At 47.8% G+C, this 26,203-nt stretch overlaps 2 protein-coding genes across 2 annotated transcripts; both read right to left on the reverse strand.

Annotated features, from left to right (window-relative positions):
* Positions 1–7,177: 7,177 nt before the first annotated feature.
* Positions 7,178–11,622, reverse strand: LOC121169679 (keratin, type I cuticular Ha3-I-like). The gene is made up of 7 exons (XM_041000282.1): positions 11,251–11,622; positions 10,225–10,307; positions 9,630–9,786; positions 8,305–8,466; positions 8,092–8,217; positions 7,734–7,954; positions 7,178–7,533 (listed from the first exon to the last, which is right to left on the reverse strand). Exons 1-7 carry the CDS (start codon positions 11,596–11,598, stop codon positions 7,416–7,418), a joined length of 1,215 nt encoding a protein of 404 aa, XP_040856216.1. The 5' UTR covers positions 11,599–11,622; the 3' UTR covers positions 7,178–7,415.
* Positions 11,623–18,945: 7,323 nt separating this feature from the next.
* Positions 18,946–24,209, reverse strand: LOC121169678 (keratin, type I cuticular Ha3-I). Its single transcript, XM_041000281.1, has 7 exons — positions 23,818–24,209; positions 22,400–22,482; positions 21,349–21,505; positions 20,317–20,478; positions 20,104–20,229; positions 19,746–19,966; positions 18,946–19,063 (listed from the first exon to the last, which is right to left on the reverse strand). The coding sequence occupies exons 1-7, from the start codon at positions 24,163–24,165 to the stop codon at positions 18,946–18,948; spliced, it is 1,215 nt and encodes a 404-aa protein (XP_040856215.1). The 5' UTR covers positions 24,166–24,209.
* Positions 24,210–26,203: the final 1,994 nt, after the last annotated feature.

Below are 26,203 nucleotides of genomic sequence, written 5' to 3' on the forward strand. Positions count from 1 at the left end.
AGTGATGGAGAGACCAAACTTACCACTGCATTTCATGCTCATTCATTTATCCTGAAATACCCCCAAGAGCCTGATAGCCTCTGTACTGTACAGCACAGCCCTGCTCTTCCTCAGGTGATACAGGTGTTCAGATGAACTCGTACAGTGAAAACAAACTATGCTTTTTGATCTTCTTAAGACTATCGAAGAGTTGACAAAGTAGGATGAACAAGCTAAACACTGATGATCAAAGAGCTAAGTCAGGCCGACACTCAGAAAGACAGGCTAAACATTGAAACTGCTTCTCCCCCAAGGACATTTGCCAAACTTGACAAACTTGAAGTGGAGTTTTCATGATCTCTCAGAAGAATGGAAGCAAAAAAATTCTATATGGGACTCTCCCACCCACTGACCAAGATGGAGATTTGTCTAGAAGATCCTATCCCCAGCCCCATCATAAAACTATGTCCTTAGTGGAAGACGCAAGCATCTTTACACAGGTGCTTTGCATCAAAGATCTGAGCAAATGTCATCTGTCATCTGTCATCACATTGTGGCCACGACCCTGAGTGTCCTGGACTGAAGATGAGATGCCCTGTCCTTCTGGTTACTCAGCCTCTGTGGGCATCACCTGGTCCACAGGTAACCTATCAGGCCCTTCACACTTTGAGGTCTGAGTCCCAGGATTGCCACAACCAACCTTGGCTGAAACATAGATTAGCTTGCTTTTCCACCCATTGTTTCGATAGCAATAAAATGATACATTTTTTTAAGCCCAAAGAAAAAAATAGAGAAAGTATATTTTGCAATCTGTGCCTTCCTCCCCAGGGTTGGTAGCAATTAATATGGTTCAATATCTACTGTAAGTGGGTTTAAACATTGAGTAGGTACAGCTTGGAAAATAACGTGGAGAATTTCTTGACTTTCATACTTATTCCAATCCCTGCTTCCCAGAGACAAGCACAACCATAAATGCTGCCATACCTATTATTCTAGAACTCTGTGGTTTTATAAATGTGCAAACAAACCCAAGATTTCTTCTATACATTCATTTATTTTTATTGCAAAGGAGAGAAGGAGAGAAAGAAAGATCTTCCAGCTGCTGGTTCACTCCCCAAATGACCACAACATCCATGCCCAAGTAGATCCAAAGCCAGGAGCCAGGAGCTTCTTCCAAGTTTCCCACATGGGTGCAGAGACCCAATGCTCCAGGCCATCCTCCACTGTTTTCTTGGGCCATAAGCAGGGAGCTAGATGGGAAGTAGAGCAGCCAGGATACAGACAGGTATGGGATCCCAGGGCTTGCAAGGTAAGGATTTAGCCATTGAACCAATACACAGGGCCCAAGCCAGAGATTCTTTAAAATCTAGGCATCAACATGATCTGGTGCCTTCCAGTCAGCCTACTGAATTAGATATGCAACGCGTATGGGCTTGGGAGAGCACCTTGGCCCAAGCAAGAGGCATCCTTTCCCACCAAGTCTTTGCTTGTCATCAACCACAGATTAACTGAATGCTCACTGAAGTGGGCATGTGGGGGCATGCTCCAGATTCACTCCTGCTCAATGACAAGCTGGCAAGTGTGTACACTGTTCATTAGTACAGGTGATCAACTGTACCTCAAAAGCCAGGTGAGCTCTATACAAGCCAGAGACACCCAGGCCTCTGCAGAGATGACACACAAGGAGTCGGCCAGAGCTAGGTGGCCAAGCAGCAGCATGAGTCAAGTGCACGTGGCGCTACACCCTGGGCCCACACTGCAGTACCCAGAAAGCCCAAGATGATTCTCACCAGAAACTGCCCTGTTTGTGGCCAAAGCACTTCAATTCTCCACTGAAGCTGTGGTTTCCACTGGGCTTGATTCTAAAGATCTGCTTCTCCCCATAGTTCTCTCTCCATGACGTTTCACGTTGCATCCTGCAAGTGGTACAACTGTTCACAGAACAGGAACATACAGTTTCCATCACAGTGACGAGGCGAGGAGGACTTGCTCCTTCTTTCTGGGAACGGATAGACCTGTGCCTTCCTGCTTCCTGCTCTTCCTGCATGCACCTGCCGCCAACAACTACAACCACTCAGCACAAGACCTTCTCAAGCACCCTCTCGGCTTCCTCCTTTCACCCAGGCACGTTTTTAGTGCCTTACTAGGTACCTGTTGTGTACCTCCCAGGCCTCTGTCAAAGGGCACCACGAGGAGCCATCCCAACACCTGGACTCAAGGACCCAGGCTGAGTTCCAGAAGGGGCCAAGTGTGAAGCAGGCAGCCCAATTGTCCTTAAGAGCTGTACAAGGTCAAGGACTGCCAACTGCAAAGCTGTCTCAAGGTAGAAATCAGCTTCTGTGCTGCTTACCAAGCTAAGCTCCAAGGCAGGTGGCAGCCACCCATAAAGGGAGCCTTCCTCTAATTCCCCTAATGGCTCACCTGGATGATGGGGAAGAGGGGTTCTACAGCAGCCAAGATGAAAAGACACGAAAGGCCACATCCAGAAGGACTGGAGCTGCTTGAAAAGCCAAGGGGCCCCTTGGACCTGGAAGTGGGAGACAAGGGTAAGATCGTGGCAGCATCTGGTTTATTCATGGAGGTCACTGCCATGGGCAACTTCCTTCTTCCTGTGTTCTTCCCTCTTCCCCTCTGTCTCTCCCTACCTCCCTCCCTTCCTTCCTCCCTCCCTTTCTATCTCCTTTCCTTCCTTCTTTGCTTCCTTGCTTCCTGCATTCATGTCTTCCTTCTTCCTTCCTTCCTTCCTTTGCACTTCCTCCCTCCTTCCCTTCCTCTTTTCATGTCCCTCTCTTTCCTCCTTGCCCTGTCTCCTCCTCTCCTCTCCTTCCCTATCTTTCCTCCCTCTCTTTTGTTTTTTCTTTACTCCAGTGCTGCAGGAATAGGAGGCCTCTGTCCAGGGCACCACAGTAAGATAGTATTGGGTTTTCCAAAGTCCTTGGAGTCCACAACCAAACGACCTTCACCATATCTCAGCTTTGAGATTTCTTCCCTCCCCAGCTTCTGCCTGTGGAACACCTGCCATCCTGCCAGTCTCCAGGTTTACATTGCTGTTTATGAGATGTTGCCTTGGGGACCCAATGACTGAGCAGTGGTCAAGGACAAACTTGAAGCCCCTCCCCCATGCCCTCTGCTCCTGGAACACCCCCTTCTCAGGGGGACTTGACTTGTGTGAGTGCATACTACGCACCGGCATGCACAGCATATAGGGGTGTTTCCCAAGGTGGCCTGGTCCCCAGTCCCTGCCTGACTCTTTCACGCTGGGACTCCCAGGTGCCAGTGACTCCCAGGTGCCAGTGACTCCCAGGTGCCAGTGACCCCCAGGTGCCAGTGACCCCCAGGTGCCAGTGACCAGGCTGCTGTAACAACATTCCCCTCACAATCTCTTCCAGACCAGCACTTAGCCAGTATCAAGTACACTTGCAAAGTCAGCTTGTGCAGGCAGGAAGTTATTATGAAAATAAGTGAAAATACATTAACTGTTAACCAGGTCTTTAATGAGAAATTTAATTGTTGCCTTTCATTGCAGAAAATAGGCCCAGTGCAAATCAGCTCTGACAAGTCACTGAAATCTCTGACCTTGATACCATCAGGCCTGGGCTTGCCTTTCCTCTTCCTGTTAGAAAACTCTCCTGGTAATGATCAAACTCTTGCCTATGTCCTGATCAGAACCGGACCTCCTGCTTGTGACACCTCGTGTACACACACACACAGGTATACAGACACACACAGGTGCACTGGATCTCTCACATACTCAGCACCAGAGCTCAGCTCCTACAGCCATCTTATGCTTGTGTGGCCTCTCGCATTGCCCTTAGCTATAGACAACCTGAAGCTGGGTTCCTCCTGGGGATGAATGGGCTAAGAAAACAAGATCTTAGAACTTAAGGCTGTGGGTCCCCTGGCTTGAAACAGGAAAGACAATTCCCTCAGAGGCCCTGAGGAGTGGATAGGAACTGCCTTTCCTAAACACCTCCTGTGTATCACTGTTGGAATAAGTGCCTTTACTAGCATCAGCTCATTGTTTCCTTATGAACTATGAAGTGGTTCTTTCTGTGCCCACTTTACAGCTCAAGTAACTGAGGGTTGCAAAAGCCAATGAACACACTGAGGGCTGACATTCAGATAAAAGTTTCAGTTGGGATAGAAAACCCTCAAGTCCAAGATTTCTCTTAGACATAGAGATGTTTTCATTTGTTTAGAGAGAGAGAAAAATCTTCTTTTCCCTGGTTCCCCAAATGGCCACAATAGCCAGGGCTAGGCCAGGCTGAAGCCACGAATCAGGAACTCCATTCAGGCCTCCCACAGGGGCCCCAGTACATGCATCATCGTCTGCTGCCTTACCAGGTGGATAGTAGGGATCCAGACCACGAGTGAAACAGCCAGGACTCAAACAGACACTGAGACATAGGATGTCAGTGGAGCAGGGACCTAATCCCCTATACCACAATGTCGGCCCTAGTAACCATTTTTGAAAAGTTCTAACATTCACACACCCAAGTGATACAGCCCAAGCTCTAGTTCCTCAGGGCCACCACCATCTCCGCTCACACTGCCAAGGAAAGCTGCTTCATGGCCACACTGCCATCTCCTGGGTGCTGCTGAACACATGTTGGATTTTCTTGTAAGTGTGTCATTGCTGGGAAAGGCTGTAAATCTTTCTAGATCTGTACTTGTCCCTACATGTAGGAATGCAACGTGCACGTGAGAGAACACTACCTCCACACACCTGCCATGGGCCCAGACGTGAGCCGGAGGAGGCCAGCCCAGGTGCCAGCATGCATCCCTGATGAGCTGTTGGCATGCATTTTGTCATAACAGAGACAGGCCCTATCAGAGTCACCTGTTCTACAGCGGGAGTGACTGCTGGCATTTTTTTCCCTAATATTTATTTATTTGAAAGTCAAAGCAACACTGAGAGGGAGAGAGAATGAGAAAGGGATCATCCATCCACTGGTTTACTACCTAAATGGCTGCAACATTCAGAGCTGGGCCGGTCTGAGGCCAGGAGTCAAAGGCTTCTTCAGAGTCTGCCATGCTGACGCAGGAGTCCAAGGACTTGAGCCATCCTCCGCTGCCTTCCTAGGCACATTGGTTGCTAAATTGGAAGTGGAGCAAACCAGCACCCGTGATGGATGTTGGCACTACAAGAGATGACTTTATTCCACAGCACTGGCTCCTGTGGGCACTTGTCTGACTTCCCTGGGTGGGGAACGTGGGCGGCTATGAAGTGTCACAACAATTCTGAAATAAATGTACTTGATCTATAACTGTCCAACCCTCCCAACAAGATGTGCAAGGCTCCAGTAGATCCATTTCCCACTCAGCTGCCCAAATGCATGAGAATGTGCCCAGCAGAACCACTCTTTCCACTCTCACAAGTTTTCCATCTGTATGTAAAATACATTCCCATCTTGCCCATTCTCTGCCCATCACAGCAGGCACCCTGGCCTCCTCCTCCTCCCTGCAGGACTGCCAGCCTCAGTCTCTACCCTGTCCCTCCTATTCCCCTCTCTCTGTTTTCAGGTATCAGTGCTAATGTCACCCACTGGAGAGAGCAGCACCGGGGCCTGTCATCATAGTTGGTGTCACCAGACCACGCCACTGTCCTGCTCTGTTTTGCTCTAGGTCCTTGTCATAGCCTGGACATGACCTCTTGATGAACCCAGTCACTTGCTATTTGATCAGTCTCTCCTCCACAACTCAGTCCCACAAACTGTGGCTTCCAGGTCCGTGGAGCCAACACAATATATTCTTAATTACAACTGTACTGAACATGAACAGCCTTTTTCCTTGCCATGATTCCCTTAGTAATGTAACATTCATGTAATAACTACTGACACAGGATTGATAAATAATCTAGAGATGATGAAAAGCATGTCAAACGCAAGAAGTTAAACCACTGCCTTAAGGTGCTGGCATCCCATATGGGAATACAGGTTCAATTTCCAGCTGCTCTGCTTCTCATCCAGCTCCCTGTTGATGCACTTGGGAAAGCAGCGGAGGATAGCCCAAGTGCTTGAGAATGTGACAGCAAAACAACAGCAGATGGGGCTGCAACCCCAGGCTGACCAGAACACAGAACAAAGCAGCCTCAGCTCTTCATCAGCTGGAGCAAGCCTGAAGCAAAACAAACCAACAGACCAAGTACACACCTACACAGAGTTCCAGAGTTCCAGGCCAACATCTCCCAGTGATAGGAAGTCTCCAGGATCCTTGAAGGCTGGGCAGGAGACAAAGCACCCAAGGCACCACCTCTGCCAGCCCAGCAGATCCTGCCAGACCTCCCTGCCACCAAATCCCTCTACCCTGGCCGTTCTTCCCATTGTCTACTCACAACCTTTCTGCTGTGTGTGTGTGTGTGTGTGTGTGTGTGTGTGTGTGTCTGTACATATGGCAGGTGCACTAAGAGGCTTCAAAGATTCACGAAAGCCCACCTTATTTTTTAGTTTCATTTTTGCATAATCTCTCCAAAACTTCCTCAAATATGTCCATGATATGTGGGTACACATGTGGATGAAGAGAATTTTGATTGACTGTTTTTCATTTTATTAAAAGAAAGAAACAGAAAGAAAAAGATCTTCTCTCTGCATAGTCACTCCCCAATAGCTCACAATAGCCAGGACTGGGCTCAGACCAAAACCAGGAGCCTGAAACTTAATCCAGGTCTCCCACCTGGGTAGCAGGGACCCAAGGAGCAGTCCACCACCTGCTGCCTCCCAGGGTGTGCATTAGCAAGAAGCTGGATCAAGAAACAGAGTTAGGACTGAGACTAGGCACTCCAACCTGGGATGTGGGCATCCCAAGCAGCATCTGACCCACAGTACCAAGTGCCCTCCATGGATCTCTTTTTTTGAAAAAAAAAGGTGAATTATTTATTGCAGGAACCCACCACCACCACCACTGCCTCACCCGACAGAAACACACTGATCACCACATTTTATGAAAGCAACCCTTTTGGACTTCATACATGAGACAGAAACTACAGTTTTTGTGCCAGCATCTGAATTTATTAGGAGAATTCTATAAAGGATTTTCATCGCCTCTCCATAGACCAAAAGAATGACAAGGAAGATGGATCCTGTTGCGTTCTGCCTTGTAGCATGCCCATCAGCTGCACCACATATCATACAAGTTTTCTTAAGGCTTTTAGATGAGTTTTGTTAGTACACAACATAATTTGAAAACATGTCCTTGTGAACAAAGATGTCACTTGATCCCGGTGTGGGTTTCTCCGTGTGACTCAGAAGACAGACTGCAGGGTCTGAGCTGAAGGGCAAGGCCAGGGAAGTTGGAGCTCTATGAGAGCTGTCCCTGGGAGCTGGTACTCTTGGAAGGATCTCTACTCCCCAGCCACAGGGTGTGGTCATGTTGGAGAAGCTGGGCTGGAGCTACACTGAGGGCTCATAAGACTCCTCCTCCAGCTGGCAGCAGGGCCTCTACCGCCCGAAGGTGTTGCAAGGCCCACACCGACCACGCTGCACACAGGGGTTGGCGACACAGGGCCCAATGGGTTTCTCGCACGCATTGGTGGTGGCACAGGGGTTGCTAGGGAGCCTGGAGACAGAGAAAGATGGAAACAAGTCAGAGCAAAACAAGCGAAGTTAGGAGAACACTGAGAGCACTGCCTGTGGCAAGATCATTCTCCCTGGCACTGCTTCCAGCACAAGTTGGAGTGACAGGTTCTTTGCACCAGGAGGTGCTCCTCCTGCCAGATCCCTTGTGTGCCCCCATCAGGACCCCAGCCAAAAACTCACTTGCAGTCCTCGCTCTCCAGCAGGCCCCGGTACGTGTTGATCTCACACTCCAGCCGGGCACGCACGTCCAGCAGCACCTGGTACTCCTGGTTCTGCCGCTCCAGGTCAGCCCGAATCTCACCCAGCTGCGACTCCACGTTGGTGATCATGCACTGCACCTGCGACAGCTGGGAGCTGTAGCGGGCCTCGCTCTCTGTCAGCGTGTTCTCCAGGGAGTTCCTCTGAGGGGGGACAGAATACGGGTCACAAGGCTGCTGCCACCCACAAGGGTTCTTCCACAGGCTTGCAGAGGTGGCACCCCAGTGACTCTGCCTCCCAGCCTTTGCTGCGCACAGCAGCAGGTGTGAGAGGAACCCACCAGGTTGTGCTGGGCCTGCAGCTCGATCTCCAGGGCGTTGACCGTGCGTCTCAGCTCAATGATCTCAGCCTGGTAGGACTGCAGCTGCTCTGAGCTGGACACCACCTGCTTGTTCAGCTCCTCCGTCTGCAACACCCAAGGAGAGAAGACAGGATCAGTCCCTGTCTAAGAGCCCCAGGAGCATTGTGGGAGTTCAGGTGATTAGATGCCCACCTGTGTGGCGAACCATTCTTCTACTTCCCTGCGGTTGGTCTCCACCACAGCCTCGTACTGGCACCTGGTCTCATTGAGCACGCGGTTGAGATCCACGGTGGGGGCAGCGTCCACCTCCACGTTGAGGCGGTCTCCGATCTGGCAGCGCAAGGTGTTGACTTCCTGAAGGAGCAAGGATGATGATTTCAATAACACCAAGAGTCCAGGTGCTCTTCTTACAATGCCACAATTCCATTGCTAATCAGCATGACGCTCCAGCAAGCTCTGTTCCCTCTGATCTTCTCGTTAGCCAGCCACTGGCCAATCAGTGTCCACTTTGCCAAGTGAGTTCAAGTCCGTGACACCTGTCTGCCATAACCTTCAGTGCACCACTCATCCTCAAGGCAGAAGCAGTTGTTTGACCTCAAAGCTGAGACACAGTAACCACACCCCAGTTTAATGTGTTTGGTGGAATTCCACCCAGCTCCTAGTGTCTGACTCTCAGCATGGCTTATAGAAAAGGTAGATTTTGCTGAAGAGGGAGAACAGGATGTTTGCTTGAAACCCATCTTCCTAGAATAGACTCAGTGCTTGCTAGTGGTTTGTCAATTTTGTGGAAAGAAATATGTTCTGTTGTCACTGCAAGTGCCTAGGACTTTGATGGGTGTAACAGCTGAACCCAGCCTCATCCCTGCCACTGACTAGCGAGCGTCGGGAATTTCTTGAAGGCTTGCTTGATTTCTTCATTGTAAAATAGCAATTGCCTCTAGGAATTGCTTCTCGGCCTTTTGGCTAAGATCAAGTGTAGGAATTGCCTCTAGGATCTATAGCAGCCAGCCTGGTGTTGGACACATGCAGGCACTCAGTATTAACTGTCACTAGTTGTCCTGGGATGCCAAGCTTGCACACCCTGTCTTCTATGTACAAGTCACCAAGTAGTAACAGGAAAAGGGAAAAAAAAAAAAGGAGGTAACCTTTGCGCCCTGTTCAGCCCACTCTGCTGGGTCACCCTTGGCCATCCTGCCCTCTGCAGCAACAAACTGCAGAGTGAAGATGGAGCCCATAGCAGAGTTTGCCCGAAGATGTGCTCACTATTTGGTGGCTGACCTCCCCTCACCTCTTGGTTTGGCAACTTTCTTCGCTCTCCATCCCTGCTGCTGCCAGAGGAATCCTAATCCCTGACAGGGGATTTTGGGGGTTACTCATGCTCTCCAAATCTCTTTCTGTTTGGAGAACAGCTTCCTTGGCTAAGGGAGCTGCAGCGACAGCCTCTCCCAATACCTGTGGCCCACAGAAGCAGGCAAGCCCCAGCGAGCCTGATCCTGTCGCTTCTCAAAAAACTTCACCTGCTCGTGGTTCTGCTTCAGGTACAGCAGCTCCTCCTTCAGCGACTCCACCTGCGCCTCCAGGTCAGACTTGCACAGGGTCAGCTCGTCCAGGATCCTGCGCAGCCCGTTGATGTCGGCCTCCACCAGCTGCCGTAGCGACCGCTCCGTCTCATACCTGAGATCACAGGAGGATCAGGGACAGGCTGGCACTTGACTCCCCTTGGGCTGGGTCTGTCAGAAAACTAAGAATTTGGGCTGGTAGTTTTGGAGTTATTCAGGTTTCTAGCACTAATTTTTTTTTTTTAAGAGCCAGTGGATTTAGGTGGGGGAAAAAGCCATCCATATACTTCCCACATGGCCATGACGGAGCTCTGTGCACAGTATCAAGTGATCCTGCTGTCTTCTGACCCTCAGTGGGACTGGGGTTGAGGCCTTAAAGAGGAGAAGCAGGGAGAAGAAAGAATCCAAAGCCTGAGGAAGAACCTCAGGCTCCAGTGGACCATGGCTCTAGGCATCTTGGGGAGATTATCTAGAGAAAGCTCGGCCAGTGATGGTCAACATTGACATCAGTAAGAAAGAGGACAGAGAAGCTGCACCCCACGGGGCTACTCACTTGGTCCTGAAGTCATCTGAAGCCAGCTTGGCATTGTCAATCTGTACCACCAGCCTGGCATTCTCAGACTTGCCGCACAGGATCTAGAAGCCCCCCAGAACATTCCAGAATGAGCAAGGACTTACTGATTTCCATCAATGGCAATCCCTACTACTAGGCCTATGTGGAAGGAAAAAAATAAGAAATCAGAGGATCTTCTTGAGACCCTTAAACACACTCCATATGGAATGGAAGTGTTAAACTTGAAAGGAAAAGTCCTGACAGCAAAGAAAATATGAATAAATCTATAATCCTCCACTTTATCTCCTACAGAGTATGACTGGAGGGGTGGCTGTGAACAATCATTTACATGAAGGACCAATGCCTACTGTGTGCCCCCTTTGCTTTTAGGAGCTGAGGATACAAAACAAAGCAGGTATTGGATTCTGCCCTCTGAAAGTGTCAGTGAAGTGAGGACATCTGGAACCAAGCAATTGTTGGGGGCTAGGGCAGAGTGGGGGTGTAGCCGCACTCTCCCAACCTTCCTGAGTGACTTAGTACTCCGCTTTCCTGATCGTCCCCCACCATTCTGGACTTGGCCAACCAATTTATGTTCCCACTGTGTGCCAAGAAAGTTCCAGAAGGACTGAGGTCTGGACATTGCCATCAGGATGGCTGAGTATTTAGTGCAGGAAGGTCACCAGTGACCAGAGCAGTTGGAAGCCAAGGGGGAGAGACAATGGTGCCCTCCGTAGGAAAGATCTCACCTCCTCAGCTCCCTTTTTAGGTTCAGTCCTTTTCTTTTACCTCAGGGTAATCATTTCTAAACTTGCAAATGCAAAGAGGCAGCATTTAATTACACTATATTTATGCAAAGTATTCTGCCTCCACTGAGACCAACACTATGCAAATCCTCAGGTCTAACAGTCCACAGCTAAAAGGACTAAAAGGACATGGGCCTTCGGGGAAAAACAAAGGAGAAGTGCCACCCAATTGCACTCAGATCCCAGAAGCTCCAGCTGGAGGCCCACGGCACCCACCCCTCACCTTCTGCTGCAGCTCCTCAATGGTCCTGAAGTACGACTGGTAGCTGGGGCACAGCAGGGGCTCCTGGGGCTGGCACCGCTCCTGGATCAGGCTCTCCAGCTCCGCATTCTCCCGCTCCAGCTGACGCACCTTCTCCAGGTAGCTGGCCAGGCGGTCGTTCAGAAACTGCATGGTCTCCTTCTCACTGCCATTGAAGGAGCCCTCACAGAACCAGTTGCAGTTGCCCACATTGGCGGGGATGTTGCAGGCCCCGGGCAGGGTGCAGCTGTGGCAGCTGGGGGCCACGCAGGGCCTGGAGGAGCAGGTGGAGCGGCAGCTCATGTTGGACAGGCAGAAGTTGTAGGGCATGGCACTGGGAGGAGAGAGCAAGATGCTCGGCTGGAGCCTGAGTCCAAGTTCTGCAAGTCACAGAGCTGTGGGTCGGCTTCCTCTGGGGCACCTTTATACCTGCCCCACGGAGGGTGTGGACATGGTAGGTAACCTTTTTGTTCCTCTTTTTGTGATTGTCGAAGCTGTGTTTGTTATGTGTTTCCCCAGAAGAGTCCCTCACCTCATAAAAGACTTTACATGGGCTTCTCGCTAAGTCAGGACTCCTGGTCCATGCTGGGTACATCATGAAGTAAGAGCTTCGTGGTGCAGTTCAAAGGATTGGACTCATGAAAGCCTTGACCTTCATTAAAGGGGTGTGGCAGGCCTAAGGGACAGTGTCACTGCCCAGCTTCCCAGCTTGAGGGCCCCAACTCCTTGGCTTGCTGAAGTGGAAACACACCGCTCTTGTTTACGGATCCTTGTCCAAATGCACCATCTCAAACTCATGGTCTCCCAAGGGAGGAATAGGGATCCCTTCTGAAATAACCCGACTGCTGGTGCCCCTGCTTCCTGACATGGTGAGCCATGATCATGTCGATGAACCACATGACAGACACCCACACAGGTCATTGTCCAGAGCAGGGTACCAGGTGCTATGAGGAGGGGAAGAGAGAACCAGTTCAGTGTTCAGGAGGAGCCAGTTCTTGCTGAGGACCTGCACAGGTGGGCCCACAGAAGAGGTTGGACACTATCCTCTAATGTGATCCCATTTACTCCTCATAACCCTTCAAGGTAAGCAATGCCATCCCCAGTGTACAGAGAGGCAAACTGAGGCACAGGGGACAGGGAAGTAAGTCGTGAAACCGAGAGTTGAACACAAAACTCTGTTCTGTCCCACTGCTTAAATGAAAGTGTCCTGTGCCTTTCTATAACTTCTCCAGCCCTTCCACCTCTCTGGACTCTCATCATCAGAATAGTTGTGTCTTCTTCCACTCTCTCTCTTTCCCCATATGTGTCTGTGACTTCTGCTTTTCTTATTTTTATTTATGCATTTATTCATTTCTAATTGAAAAGCTAGATTCACAGAGAGGAGAGACAGAGAGAAAGATCTTCCATCCATTGGTTCACTCCCCAAGTAGCCACCATGGCTGAAGTTGAGTCAACTCAAAACCAGGAGGTAGGAGCCTCTTCCAGGTCTCCCACAGAGGTACAAGGTCCCAAGGCTTTGGGCCATCCTTGACTGCTTTCCCAGGCCACAAGCAGGAACCTGGAAGGGAAATGGAGCAGCCAGGATATGAACCAGCATCCATATGGGATCCCAGTGCATGCAAGGTGAAGATTTCGCCACTGTTACCATACCAGGTGCTAATTTACTTTTCTATTTCCAGCTCTAGGCATCCAGTCCTTAGTAGATACTGTTGAATGGTTGTGTGGGGGATAGACAGGATAGGCAGGCTTTTAAGGAGCAGAGAGGTAAAAAATAGAAACTGGTCAATCCAAAGCCAGAAACCACAAGCTTCTTTCTGGTCTCCCACATGGTACAGGTGTCTAAACATTTGGGCCATCTTCTACTGCTTTCCCAGGCACATCGGCAGGGAGCTGTGTTGGAAGTAAGTAGCCCGGACATAATCCAGCACCTATATGGGATATAAGCATTATAGATGATGACTTTAATTGCTATGCCACAACGTTAGCCCCTGATATGCATTTTGATCCTGAGTGTGGAGTAATGGACACTGCTGTAGGAAATGTTCCAAAATAAATGCCAATGTTAGAAAGGATATGGCAGGGGCACAAGGAAGATCATTACAACAGTCCCAGCAAGCAGTAGTGAGGGGCTACAAGGAGTTGTGGGACTTCAGTTTAAGACATAAATGATTGTGACAGGCCCTGAGTGCAGGGGTAAGAGAGAGATGAGCCAAAGGGAGTGGACAAAAAAGCAGCAAGTAGCAGAGGAGAAAACTTTAGAGAGATCTCCACTCATAAGCTAGGAGAAGGCCAAAAGAACAGGATAAATGGTGAAAAAGAATGAAGAGAATGATGTCTGGCATTCCAAGTGAACGGGCAGAAAGGAAAGGATAGCCAATGACCACAATTGGACCCCCATGAGATCAGGACCATGGAGAGGGTCTTGGTTGCATAACCATGAAGTTGCCAGGAACCTCTAGGGGAGGAGCCCACAAGTGGGCCCATTGTGTCAGTATGTGTTTTGATAAACCAGGGTCCACACTGAACTTGCGTCAGCTGAGACTTCAAACACACCCAGAATGGAAATGTTCATGCTTAGAGAAGTTCTGCCACAATCCATTTACACACCTGATTATAAAGCTCAGGTGCTTGGGTCTTAGTGACATGGACTCTCATACAATAATTGCAAAGTGTTTCAAGTAGGTTGGGTGTCAGACTTGTTTGAGCTTGATGACTCGTAATAGTTTGTGATTCGAGAACAATTATCCCAGAAGCATAAAAAATTCAAATGGCCTATGCATATGACACCTTGTCTGCTTTGTCACGTGAGCTTTATTTGAACTCCTAAAGAGAGATAATGAAGGAAGATAGAACCACATGCCTTGGGAGGGCTCCTACAATCCTTGCTAGCAGAGTAAAAGGATGAGATAAAGAAACACACTCCCCAGGTGACTCCAAGCCACACAACTACAGCCACAGATCAAAGTCCAGACTGCTTCAGTTCTGGCCCTTGGCTCTCATGTGCCTCCCTTCTACCTCCTAATATATATCACAAAAACCAAAATGCTCCAAAGGCAGAAGAGAAAACTTGGAACAAGAGGGATGTCAAGGAATTTTATGACCACCTGACCCACCCTTGAGGATTCCCCCAGTAGGGAAATCAGGGCATGGAATGAATAAATGTTTTGCTTGCACTCATGTGGTCAGAATCCAGATGCACCAAGACCTGGAACTCCTAGACCCAGCACCTTGCTATGGGAAGGTTGAAACACAACCAATCTGATCTGCCATTGCCAAAGAAGGGGCAGATATCAAAGACAATGAGGGAAAAACAACAGAAAATAAAATCTTCTTATCCAAAAATACTCTGTTAAAGAAGAGTGAAGGGCAAATATGATCATTAGTAATAATGAAATAAATATTGGTAAATATCAATGATTCTGTTATTTCCCTGATGTCAGCTGTTATTTTCAAGGTCATGAGCCAACTTTATCTCAATAATTCAGAGTCATTTTAGACAACATAAGCTCATCAGATAAAGAATGATATTCCAACCATTTTGAATAACTTAGGACATCAGTTGGTCAGAGAGAGATGCCCCCCGTTGGATAGAAATCCCCTACTCAAGAAAAGGTACATGAGCAAGATTTTAAGCAATTCTCTTAACAGAGGATGATGGAAAGATCAAAAGAAGCACATTTCAGTGATGACACCAGATGCTCTTCAACAGAGGGCTGCTAATGCTTCTTTTCTCCCACACACTTCTTCATTCTCTTCGAGTTTTTTGAAAACATGCATCACTTCTGCCCAAGAAATCAAATGTTACCTCAAAGATTCCAAGAAAGTCATCCTTACTGTTCTTCTGGAACTCCATCCAGGTGTCTCATATGGATAGCAGAGACCCAAGTATTTGGGCCAGGCACATTAGCAGGAATCTGGATCAGAAGCAGAGCAGCCACGACATGAACCAGTTCTCCAAACATGGGATGCAGGTTGGTTTAGCCCACTCTGCATGATGCCAAACCCTAGTTCCATGTCTTCAAAATGTTGCTGGAAAAAAATTGTGAGCTTAGAATCCTATAGCAACTAAACCACCATTGCAGAGTAGCCACTAAGACAGTTACTGAAAGAATTTATCACTTGCATATTTTGAGAAGGACCAAAGAATATCTTTTAGAAAAGAAGAAATTGAAACCAGGAAGGAGGAAGAAAGTGCAAAAAAAAATTGTAAATAAACATATAGGTAAGTCTAAACAATAATAACAACAAGGGACAAATTTGGATCGTAAAATTGAATAGAACTTAGCGTAAGAATCTAAGGGTCAGGCACCCAGCTGGCCTGTTAAGATGCTGGTTAAGATTTAGGACCCACATCAGCACATCTGGATTCACGCCTGGATTTAATGCCAGCTCTGGTTCCTGGCTCCTAACTTCAACTCCCTAGTAACAAAGTCCTAGGAGGTGGTAGTGACGGCTCAAGTAATAGGGTTCCCACAATCTGCATGAGAGACCTAGATTGAGTTCTTAGCTCTCGCCTCAGCCTTGATCCAATCCTTGCTGGGCCTTGCTGGCACTTGGGAAGTAAACCAGGAAATAGGAGAAAAAGCATCTCTTTCCTTCTCTTTCTCATTCTTCTCTGTCTCAAATAAATACAATTTTTAAAACAAAAATTTAAAAATTGCATATAAACTTCTATAGGCCTAGTTTTATATGCAAGAGAAGAGAAAGATAGATAGATAGATAGATAGATATAGTTAGATCAATCAATCGATTTCCTTTCAGGATTGGCTTATTTCACCAGCATAATGGTCTCTAGTTGGAATCATTTCATTGCAAATAATATAATTGCATTCTTTTTCATGGCTGAGTAGTACTTCACAGAGTAGATGTACCACATTTTCTTTATCCACCCCTCTTTCAACAGACTTCTGAGTTGTTTCTATTTCTTCACTATTATAGACTGCAATATTGTAAATGCAGGATTACAGATCACTTTCTCACATGTAGATTTCATTTTCTTTGGATATATTCCCAGAAGAGAGATAGCTGGGTCATACAGCACATCAACCTTTAGTTCTCTTAGCACTCTCCATACTAACTTTCATAGTGATTATAGCAGCCTACCCTCCCACCAATGGTGAAGTATGATACTTTTCTCAATGGGGACAGTTTTTTAAAGATTTATTTATTTTTATCATAAAGGCAGATTTACAGAGAGGAAGATCTTCCATCTACAGGTTCACTTCTCAAATGTCCAGAGCCAAGATAATCCAAAGCCAAGAGCCAGAAGCTTCTTCCCGGTGTCCCATATGGGTCCAAAGGCTTTGAGCCATCCTCTGCTGCTTTCCCAGACACGTTAACAGGGAGCTGTGCATTTCACCATCAGTATGCTTTGTTGAGTGTATGAGCGGTCACCAATTTGGCTTTGCCCTGAGAGTGGGTGATTTCTCTGGTCCTCTCCTCTCTACCCAAGAAAGCACTATGCTATTACAGGAACATAGAATGCTCTCCTGGGGGCACGTTTCTCTCTGATGAGGCCTCCCAAACATAGGGACAAAGTTTAATGTTTTGCATCCTTGAACATTAAGAATAAAACGTATTTACCATGGCAAGACAGCTAAGCCCCCACTCACAAGGCAGAGAGCAAGTGCTTAGGAAGTTTCAAAAAAATTTTATTTGTTTGAGAGAGATTGAAAGAAAGAGATCTTTCATCCACTGGTTAACTCCTGAAATGCACTGGAGCTGAGCCAGGGTGCAGCCAGGAGCTGAGGCCTCCATCAGGGTCTCCTATGGGTGTGTCAGGGAAGGGATCCAAGAACTGCCACTGCTGACTCCCAGGGTGTGCTTCAACAGGAAACTAGAATCAGAACAGAACCAGAGCCAAGATTTGACCCCCGGCTCTCTTATTTAGAATGCAGGTATCTCAAATGAAGTCTTAACCTTACCCGCTAAGATAAACGCTGCCACAGTCTCCATGCCCCCGACAGCAGGTGCCCAGGGTGCTCCTCTTCTTGTGCAAATATTTTAAACTTTGAGACTCCCCCTCTTCCTCAAATTATTTAGAACCAAACTAAGATTTTTTTAAAAAAAGATTTTTACTTCTTTTTATTGGAAAGGCAGATCTGATTTACCGAGGGAAGGAGAGACAGAAAGATCTTCCAGCTACTGGCTCACTCCCCCAGACGGCTGCAAGGGCACAAGCTAAGCCAAACCAAAGCCAGCAGCCACGAGCTTTTTCTGGGTCTCCCACATGGGCACAGAGTCCCAGGGCTTTGAGTCATCCTCTGCTGCTTTTCCAGGCCATGAACAGGGAGCCAGATGGGAAGTGGAGCAGCCAGGACACAAACTGGCTCCCACATGGGATCCCACCGCTTACAAGGTGAGGATTTAGCCATTGAGCCATCATGTTGGGCTCAGAAATCAACATTTTTAAAATATCTACTTAGTTATTTGAAAGGTAGAGATACAGAGGAGAGACAGAGGGAGATAATCCATCCACTGGTTTGCTCCTCAAAATGCCACAATGGCCAGGGCTATTCCAGGCCAAAATCGGAAGACAAAAGCTCCTTCCAGATTCTTACATGGGTAACAGGAGCCCAAGGTCTTGAACCATCTTCCACTGCTTTTCCCAGGCCAAATGGAGCAGCTGAAACTCAAACCAGTGCCCCTATGGGGGTTCTGGTATTTCAGGGGGCAACTTAACCCATTGTGCCACAGCACCAGTCCTGAAACCATATTTTTTTTTTAATTTTTAAGTATTAGTAACATTTCAAAGTTGCCCTATTTACCATCATGAGTTCTTCAGTATTTCCCACAAAGGAGGATTTCTGACATGTTTGGTGTGCTAACAACTCCTTGTCTCCCCAGGAGCAGGTACAGGCTCTGGGCGCCTGATTGAAGCCGATGTTATTCTCTCGTAGCCACACCTCATGTGTAATCAGGCCACAGGGGAAACCCTATGCCCAGCCCTGAGAGTGTTCTTTCCTCTCTAGGTGAGGAAGAGAGAAAATTAGCAGCATTGTTCCAGGTATCTGGCAGGTGTTTCACAAATGTTAGCTTCTGCCCTCTTTATGTGGGAATTCAGAAAGAAAATGTGGAGCCTCTTAGAAATGGTAACAGTTAGCCAACAAGTATGTTTGTCATATTCAGATACAGCCTCTTCTTGCCTTGGTGCCCTGGCTGGTTTTACAGCAGGCCTGAGTGAGTGCTGGGCTCATCATGGATAATGAATGTTAATGAATCGTGCCAAAGACCTCTGAGGACACACCAAGCTATAAAGTCCTTTTCTGCTTTCAAGTGGCTTTATAAGACGCACACATAGAGTAAATGCTGGGGAAATAATGAATACCAATGAGAATGCTGTCTGCTTTGCAAGAGGAGAGTTTATTAGGGGATCTGCAGGGAAGGTGGAAGCAGCAGAGGGAACCACACAACACCTCCCATGACACTTTCACAGCTCAAGAATCCTGGTCCACAAGAACACAGATGGACCATGAGAGAGCGGTCCTGAGTGAAGAACATCTGACGGCCTGGGCTCTGTGCTCACCGTGGCATTGATGAGCATTTGTTCTCTGTCCAGGCCATGATTTGTGATGATGCCTGGGATGGGGTCCTGAGGCTAAGAGAAGTCAGGAGAGGCGGGCTGGTCTATGGAAAGCTGAGCTGTCTCCATGCGTCCTCCTGCTGCCCCTGGGTCATCTAGCATCCAAAGGTACTGCAGGGCCCACAGCGAGGGCGTGACACACAAGGATTGGCGACACAAGGACCAATGGGCTTCTCACACGCGTTGGTGGTGGCACAGGGGTTGCTGGGCAGCCTGGGACACAGAAACATCAGCTCATCAGCATGAGGAGAGTAACTCAGAACACAGGAGAGGCTCAATGTCTCAGGCAGGAAAGCCTGGCTCAGATCACTCCTACTGCAAAGTGCAGAAACAGCAGCAGAAGAGCCGAAAGAGACAGAGGTGGAACCCCAACTTTCCTTCTATAACTCAGAGACATAGAGAAGTCCCTTCATGCCCCAAGCCCCAGGCTCCTGGCTCATCAAAGGGCACCAGTAATGAACCACACAGGTGTGAAAATTCCACCAGATTGAGTTTACAAAACACTTCTTTGGCTGCCAAGTACTGCACCCTCTTAAGGACTGAGTCATCTGCCCTTTGGAGGATCAAAGCCCAGATGTCAAAGATGCTATCACGTGTCCATCTCTGCCCTCCTCAGGTGACCCCCAGAGCTTTCCCTTTCCTAACACAGCCAGGAGTATCTGAAGAACCATTCAGTGGGGAGGGTAGCCAATCCTTATGACTCTTTTGGAACAGAAAATGTCTTTAGCCCAAGTAATGATAGCAACAAGTAGCTTACATTTCCCACTGCTATAATAAAATACATTTATCTAGGCAGACATTTCTAAACCCCGATACATGGAGTCCTGTGGTGGAGCCCTGCATGTGCCTTGAGGGGGTGCTGAAACCCCCATCAGGACCCCAGCGAAAAACTCACTTGCAGTCCTCGCTCTCCAACAGGCCCCGGTACGTGTTGATCTCACACTCCAGCCGGGCACGCACGTCCAGCAGCACCTGGTACTCCTGGTTCTGCCGCTCCAGGTCAGCCCGAATCTCACCCAGCTGCGACTCCACGTTGGTGATCATGCACTGCACCTGTGACAGCTGGGAGCTGTAGCGGGCCTCGCTCTCTGTCAGCGTGTTCTCCAGGGAGTTCCTCTGTGGGGAGACAGAATACGGGTCACAGGGCTGCTGCCACCCACAAGGGTTTCTCCACAGGCTTGCAGAGGTGGCACCCCAGTGACTCTGCCTCCCAGCCTCTGCTGCTCACAGCAGCAGGTGTGAGAAGAACCCACCAGGTTGTGCTGGGCCTGCAGCTCGATCTCCAGGGCGTTGACCGTGCGTCTCAGCTCAATGATCTCAGCCTGGTAGGACTGCAGCTGCTCTGAGCTGGACACCACCTGCTTGTTCAGCTCCTCCGTCTGCAACACCCAAGGAGAGAAGACAGGATCAGTCCCTGTCTAAGAGCCCCAGGAGCATTGTGGGAGTTCAGGTGATTAGATGCCCACCTGTGTGGCAAACCATTCTTCCACTTCCCTGCGGTTGGTCTCCACCACAGCCTCGTACTGGCACCTGGTCTCATTGAGCACGCGGTTGAGGTCCACGGTGGGGGCAGCGTCCACCTCCACGTTGAGGCGGTCTCCGATCTGGCAGCGCAGGGTGTTGACTTCCTGTGTGTGCAGAAAAGGAAAGGAATTAACTCACGTAAGAAGTTCACAGATAAACTCTCCTCGAGGGAATCTGATGAGATGGGGAGATGATTGCAGTGAAAATGAGGAGGCATGAGCTGAAGCCTGATGGAAAAAAAAAAAAAAAAAACCTCTAGTGGCCAAGGCTCCTCTCCAAGGCTTTTTCCTCCCTGCATAAAGAAGCTGTTTAGTTATGTGATAATATTTCTTTCCCCTCTGGGCATGTATGTTTTCTTCTTTATATTCTCTTTTCTCAGTGATAAGCCTGACATGACCATTGATATCTAATATTTTCAGCTTAGATGTAGAGAAACAAGATGCACGTCTTTCCATTCATTTCCCGTCCTCTGCCTTCAAGCACTGCCCATCAGAGACTGCTTATTGAAAAGATAAGCATTGGAGTTTTGAGTATTACATTCAACCAGGAGATCTGCATTAGTCATTATTTAAGTTCTTTCTCCTAATTCTCCACTCATCCTTGCAACCATCCATCTGTTTTGCTAGTTTGGTTTATAGCTAATTAGGTTTCTAAGACTATATGCTCTCTTTCCAGTTTTGGCCCTTCACCTGGCAGACCTACACAGAAGACAACAGATCTTATCAAACACCAGAATGTATTTCAAAGATCTTTGTGTGAACATTTGGATCCATCTTACCCCAAGTAGAAATAGGGAAGATAACCACACCCTTTCTGTAAAAGAGATAAACATGTGACTTGTTTCCTGTCAATACCCCAACCATGCCTTGAGCAACAGCAAAATGCTGGTTCTTGACAAGTCCGAATTCTTCCTTACCGTGCTCAGGGAAGTCACAGAGCTCTCACAATTAGGCTAGTAGTCCTGGACCTCTTACCTGCTCGTGGTTCTGCTTGAGGGACAACAGCTCCTCCTTCAGCGACTCCACCTGCGCTTCCAGGTCGGACTTGCACAGGGTCAGCTCATCCAGGACCCTGCGCAGGCTGTTGATGTCAGATTCCACCAGCTGCCGCAGAGACCGCTCTGTCTCATACCTGTACACACAGCCCAAAGCCAAAGGTCAGAGGGGAAAAATGCTTCCTGAGTGTTACTTGTCTGATCTAACCACATCCATTCTGTTTCAAGGTATCTTGAAATCCTTTTTAAATATTCTTAAAGGGGCAAAGACACCATTCTATTAAGCCATGATGTTGTCTGGAGGCTGCCAGTGTGGAGCCTGACCTACCATGAACTCCACCAATTGCACTACCAGAGGAGCCCTGCCATCTTGCCCTGGTTCAACAAGCCACTGAGCTTCGTAATTTTGCTGTCAGTTGTCCCACTATCCCCTCTAACCACCTGAGAAACAGAGCAATGAGAAAAGCACTGAATTAAAAGTCAGTTCCTTGCAGTCTGCCACTCAGTAGCTACAGAGTAATTCCTTAATCTGTCAGAGACTTGGATTCCTCATCTGGAAATGAACACTGCACGATGAAAAACGATATGAGTGAAACCACCTTGTAAAGTCCCATAGAATGCAAACAACCCCTGTGAGGGCAATGGGCATACCTAAAAATATCAACTGGGTCCCTGAAATAAGTTTTTGCCTCCAGTTTCTGTGATTGAAGAACTCCTTTCTGATGAATTGGTAGTGACAGACATATAAGAGATATGTGTGAAAACCACTTTTAAACTGACCCAGCTTCTGAGTCGAGAAGAAGAATGAGTGGCCTCTTATTCTGCTTCAAACTCAACACATAGAATCCCAGCCCTCAGCAAGTAGACTTGACGTTGAACCCACACTGACGCCCTTCACCCCACCCCCACTGCAAGAATCTTCCCAACATCATCCAGAAGCTTCTGCCTGCACGTTGCCAGGACAAGGTCCCATCACCTTGCGATTAAGCCTGTGGGTCATGAGACTGCTCTAATGGTTAGAAGAATCTTACTTGGTTCTGAAGTCATCTGCAGCCAACTTGGCATTGTCAATTCGCACCACCAGCCTGGCATTCTCAGACTTGCCACACAGGATCTGGAGACAAGGTTAACCGTGCAGTGAGTTACACTAGAAAGAAATGCCCATGCTACGGCTTTCAGCCTCCTGGCTTCCCAACAATGTTGAGTTGCTTTCAGGAATTCAGCTCAGCAATGAGAGGGAGTACGCTCATAGAAATGAACATTGCAGAAACAGAGAAGTGGAGGGGAAATGTAACACACGCCCCTCGGGTCTGCCCCAGTTTCCTGCAGGAACTGAGCTGACCAGGTAGCTGGACCCAAGCTGGTGTGGCCAACCTTATCAGTTTGCTTGGAGCTGAGCAGATGCCTGGGATACTAATATTAGAAAAGCTCCAGGTGAACTCTGCTCTCATGTCACTTCATTCCAGTCCTGTTGACTCTCTGCACATTTCTCACAGTACCCTTGTCCATGTTCTTGTATGAAGCTTCCCCCTTTACCTCAGATGCCCTTGGATACCTCACACCTGGCAACAGCTCTTGCATCACCCACTCAAAGTGCATGAAGTTCGCACTTTTAAGACCTTTGCCATGGTCATGGTCTCCCACATCCCTCCATCTCTTCTACTGTGGAGTGCTTTTTCATTATCATCCACCTAGGCAAGAGGAGCTTAATGTTTGTCAAATGCAGGTAAACATATAAATGATACTTCAGCTGCATGTTTCCTTCTGGCACTCACTTTGCCAGGACTACAAAACAGAAGACAGCCAATTCTACGAACAAAGGGCCTACACGACTAGATATTCCTGGTGATCTTCCAAACCCCCTCAAATATTGCCTCTTCTGTGGAGCACTCCCAACCATCGCCAGAATTAATCTCACCTGTATGTAGTCTTTAGTTGCACTCCCTAATCCTGGTTATAAGGCCCAACTTGTGCCTTGTGCCCACCCAGATGAGATGCTGTGTGTGAATGTATGCCTGAAGGTGGCTTCTGAAGTCAGTGACCTTGGCTTTGCTGTAGACAATCTGTCTTTTGCAGCAGCTTTGAAAGACTTTAAGTATTTGAGATTTCACTCCAGAAATTCCTACTTCAGAGAAATAATTCAGGCACCCATTATTGCTTAATGTCCCAAAAAGCCAAGAAGGTCATAAGACCCAAGAAATCACATATTTAGTGTTAGGTAAAGAGCAATGTAAGATTGCCATTACTAGTTTTGAGCTAACACCCTATTCTATATGCTGTATATATCCTTCTCTTTCTACTTTATTCCAAAGTCAGTATTCTAAGTTAATAATTATTTATCTCTATCATTCTCAATATTAATGAAAAACAACCTCAGAACCTTTCAGAATTGGTATGTGAAGGTTGGGTGAACAGTTCATTAAAATGGCATGTGGTGCCCACCCCTCACCTTCTGTTGCAGCTCCTCAATGGTCCTGAAGTACGACTGGTAGCTGGGGCACAGCAGGGGCTCCTGGGGCTGGCACCGCTCCTGGATCAGGCTCTCCAGCTCCGCATTCTCCCGCTCCAGCTTCCGCACCTTCTCCAGGTAGCTGGCCAGGCGGTCATTCAGAAACTGCATGGTCTCCTTCTCACTGCCATTGAAGGAGCCCTCACAGAACCAGTTGCAGTTGCCCACATTGGCGGGGATGTTGCAGGCCCCGGGCAGGGTGCAGCTGTGGCAGCTGGGGGCCACGCAGGGCCTGGAGGAGCAGGTGGAGCGGCAGCTCATGTTGGACAGGCAACAGTTGTAGGGCATGGTGTGAGGAGGGAGCAGAGCTCTGAAGATCAGTTTCCAAGGCTGATGCCTCTTGTCTGGTGTAAGCACTGTGCCCGTCCAGGGCTTTATATTCAGCCTTCAGTGGGTGTGGTGATGAGGTAGAGCGTTCGTCCCTTTTTACCCTCTTCACCCATTTTTTCCATGTGTTATTTAGCCACCTCACATGAGTCCTCCACCTCATAAAACATCTTACTCTGGCTTCTTGCTATGTCAGGACTCCCCACAATCATGCTGGCTGGTTTAGTAACAGCATCATGCTTTAGCTTCAAAGTGACCAACCTTGCCACCAGCCGCATTTGTTCACAGAGCACTGAGTTAGAGTGACAGCTCTGGCCTGACCTCCAGAGCTAGGGGCACCAGGAAAACTTGGGGCATCACCTAGCCAGTGCTCAACTGGAACTCTGGAAAAGAACCCCTCTGAGGGAACTCATCTGGTCACCAGACCATGTAGCAGTAGGAAAACCTGGAGGCCATTCTCAGGAAGGCCTTACATATCCGCCTGGTTCAATGTGCCCCCTCGCTGTTTGAACCTGGCAGGTGGAGACAACTCTACGCTCATACTGAGATGCTTCAGGAAGCCTCCCTGGCTCCATTTTTACTATTATTCACTGTCAACAAGGACAGTAAGAGAACCAAGAATTTTGGAGCATTTGCTATGCACAAAACATTGTGTAGGTTTAGTACCACTATGCTTCTGTGATGGCTCCTGCTTACCAAGTGTGTTCTGTACACCAGGCATGGTGCTAGGCACTTCATATGCATCATCTCCTTCAATCTTCATGAAACCCAGCAAAAGTTTGTAGATGAGAATATTAGACTTCTAGGAAGTCATTCAAGGTCAATGAACTCCTACATAGAGCCAGGATTCAGGCACTAATGTCTCCAAACCTAAGGGCCATGCTCTCTCCAGCACACTGCCCTCTCTCCCCTTTCTAATCTTCTTACCACTGAGACACAATAATGCAGAAATGGGCTGATCTCAACGCAGCTCAGTCCATGCTGATTCTATATTAGAATCAGCCAAAAATTAATGAGTCTGTTCTTCTCTATCAAGGAACCTAAGTTATTACAATGGACATTTGCTAAACAAGAATGCACAATACCCTCTTGAGACTTGAACAAACAAAACTCTTGGTTGACCTGAGCCTCACTCTTCAAAGGATCCCCCTGCCATGGTGCCAAGGCAATGTTTCATGTCCAATAGGAAGTGTTGACAAACAGACATTCTGCTCTTGTGCTAGTCTGAATGAAGCTATGAACTATGGATGTTTTATAACAGCCCTAAAATATTTCCAAGTGTTCTAAACATGAAGGTTACTCCTTAAGGTAGTGCCTTCTGAAAACCACATGCTAATTCCTGCACTGTGGTCCTTGCTCAGATCACCCTCTCTTCAAACTTGTCTTGCAGTCCCAGATACATTCTTTTGATTGTCTTCATGAGAGGCAAATCTTCAGCTTTTAAGGGTATATTTATTTTTGGAACCAACCAAATGCCACTTGAAACCAACCAAGCCTTTTGAGTTGGATAAACAACCAAGTTGAGTAACATCTTTAATGGGTCAGAAACAAATTGTGACTGTTTTTTTTTTTTAAAAAAGAATAACACGCATTTTCCTAGGTGCAAGGAGAAGCTTCAAACTTGCTGTTGCCAAGGGCTTCTTGGGAATGAATGTGTGATCTCCTAACATGAACATTTTCAGCAGTACACAGAGGATAAAGAACACTAGGCTTCATGCTTAGTATGAAAGCAAACTTTGTGCCCTTCTGCCTGAATCTCTGCATATAAAATGCTCTGCCAATCCCATCAGTGAGATGTGGAATAGGTGCGTGGGATTAAAATAGGATTAAAGAAGTCCTATTGGATGATGTTAAATAGCATAAAATGAGTAGCTAGACCCATTAGTTTTTCATTATCTCCTGTCCTCCTTTTCTTCCATGCCCCAAGATTCAAAAGAGGAAAACCTAGAAATAGCACTTTCAAAAGAATAAAAAAGGAATAGTGTGTTACAGAAAAATA

The sequence above is a fragment of the Ochotona curzoniae genome, unplaced genomic scaffold, assembly GCF_017591425.1.
Source record: "Ochotona curzoniae isolate NIBS_2020 unplaced genomic scaffold, NIBS_Ocur_1.0 scaffold_2453, whole genome shotgun sequence".
NCBI lineage: Eukaryota > Metazoa > Chordata > Mammalia > Lagomorpha > Ochotonidae > Ochotona > Ochotona curzoniae.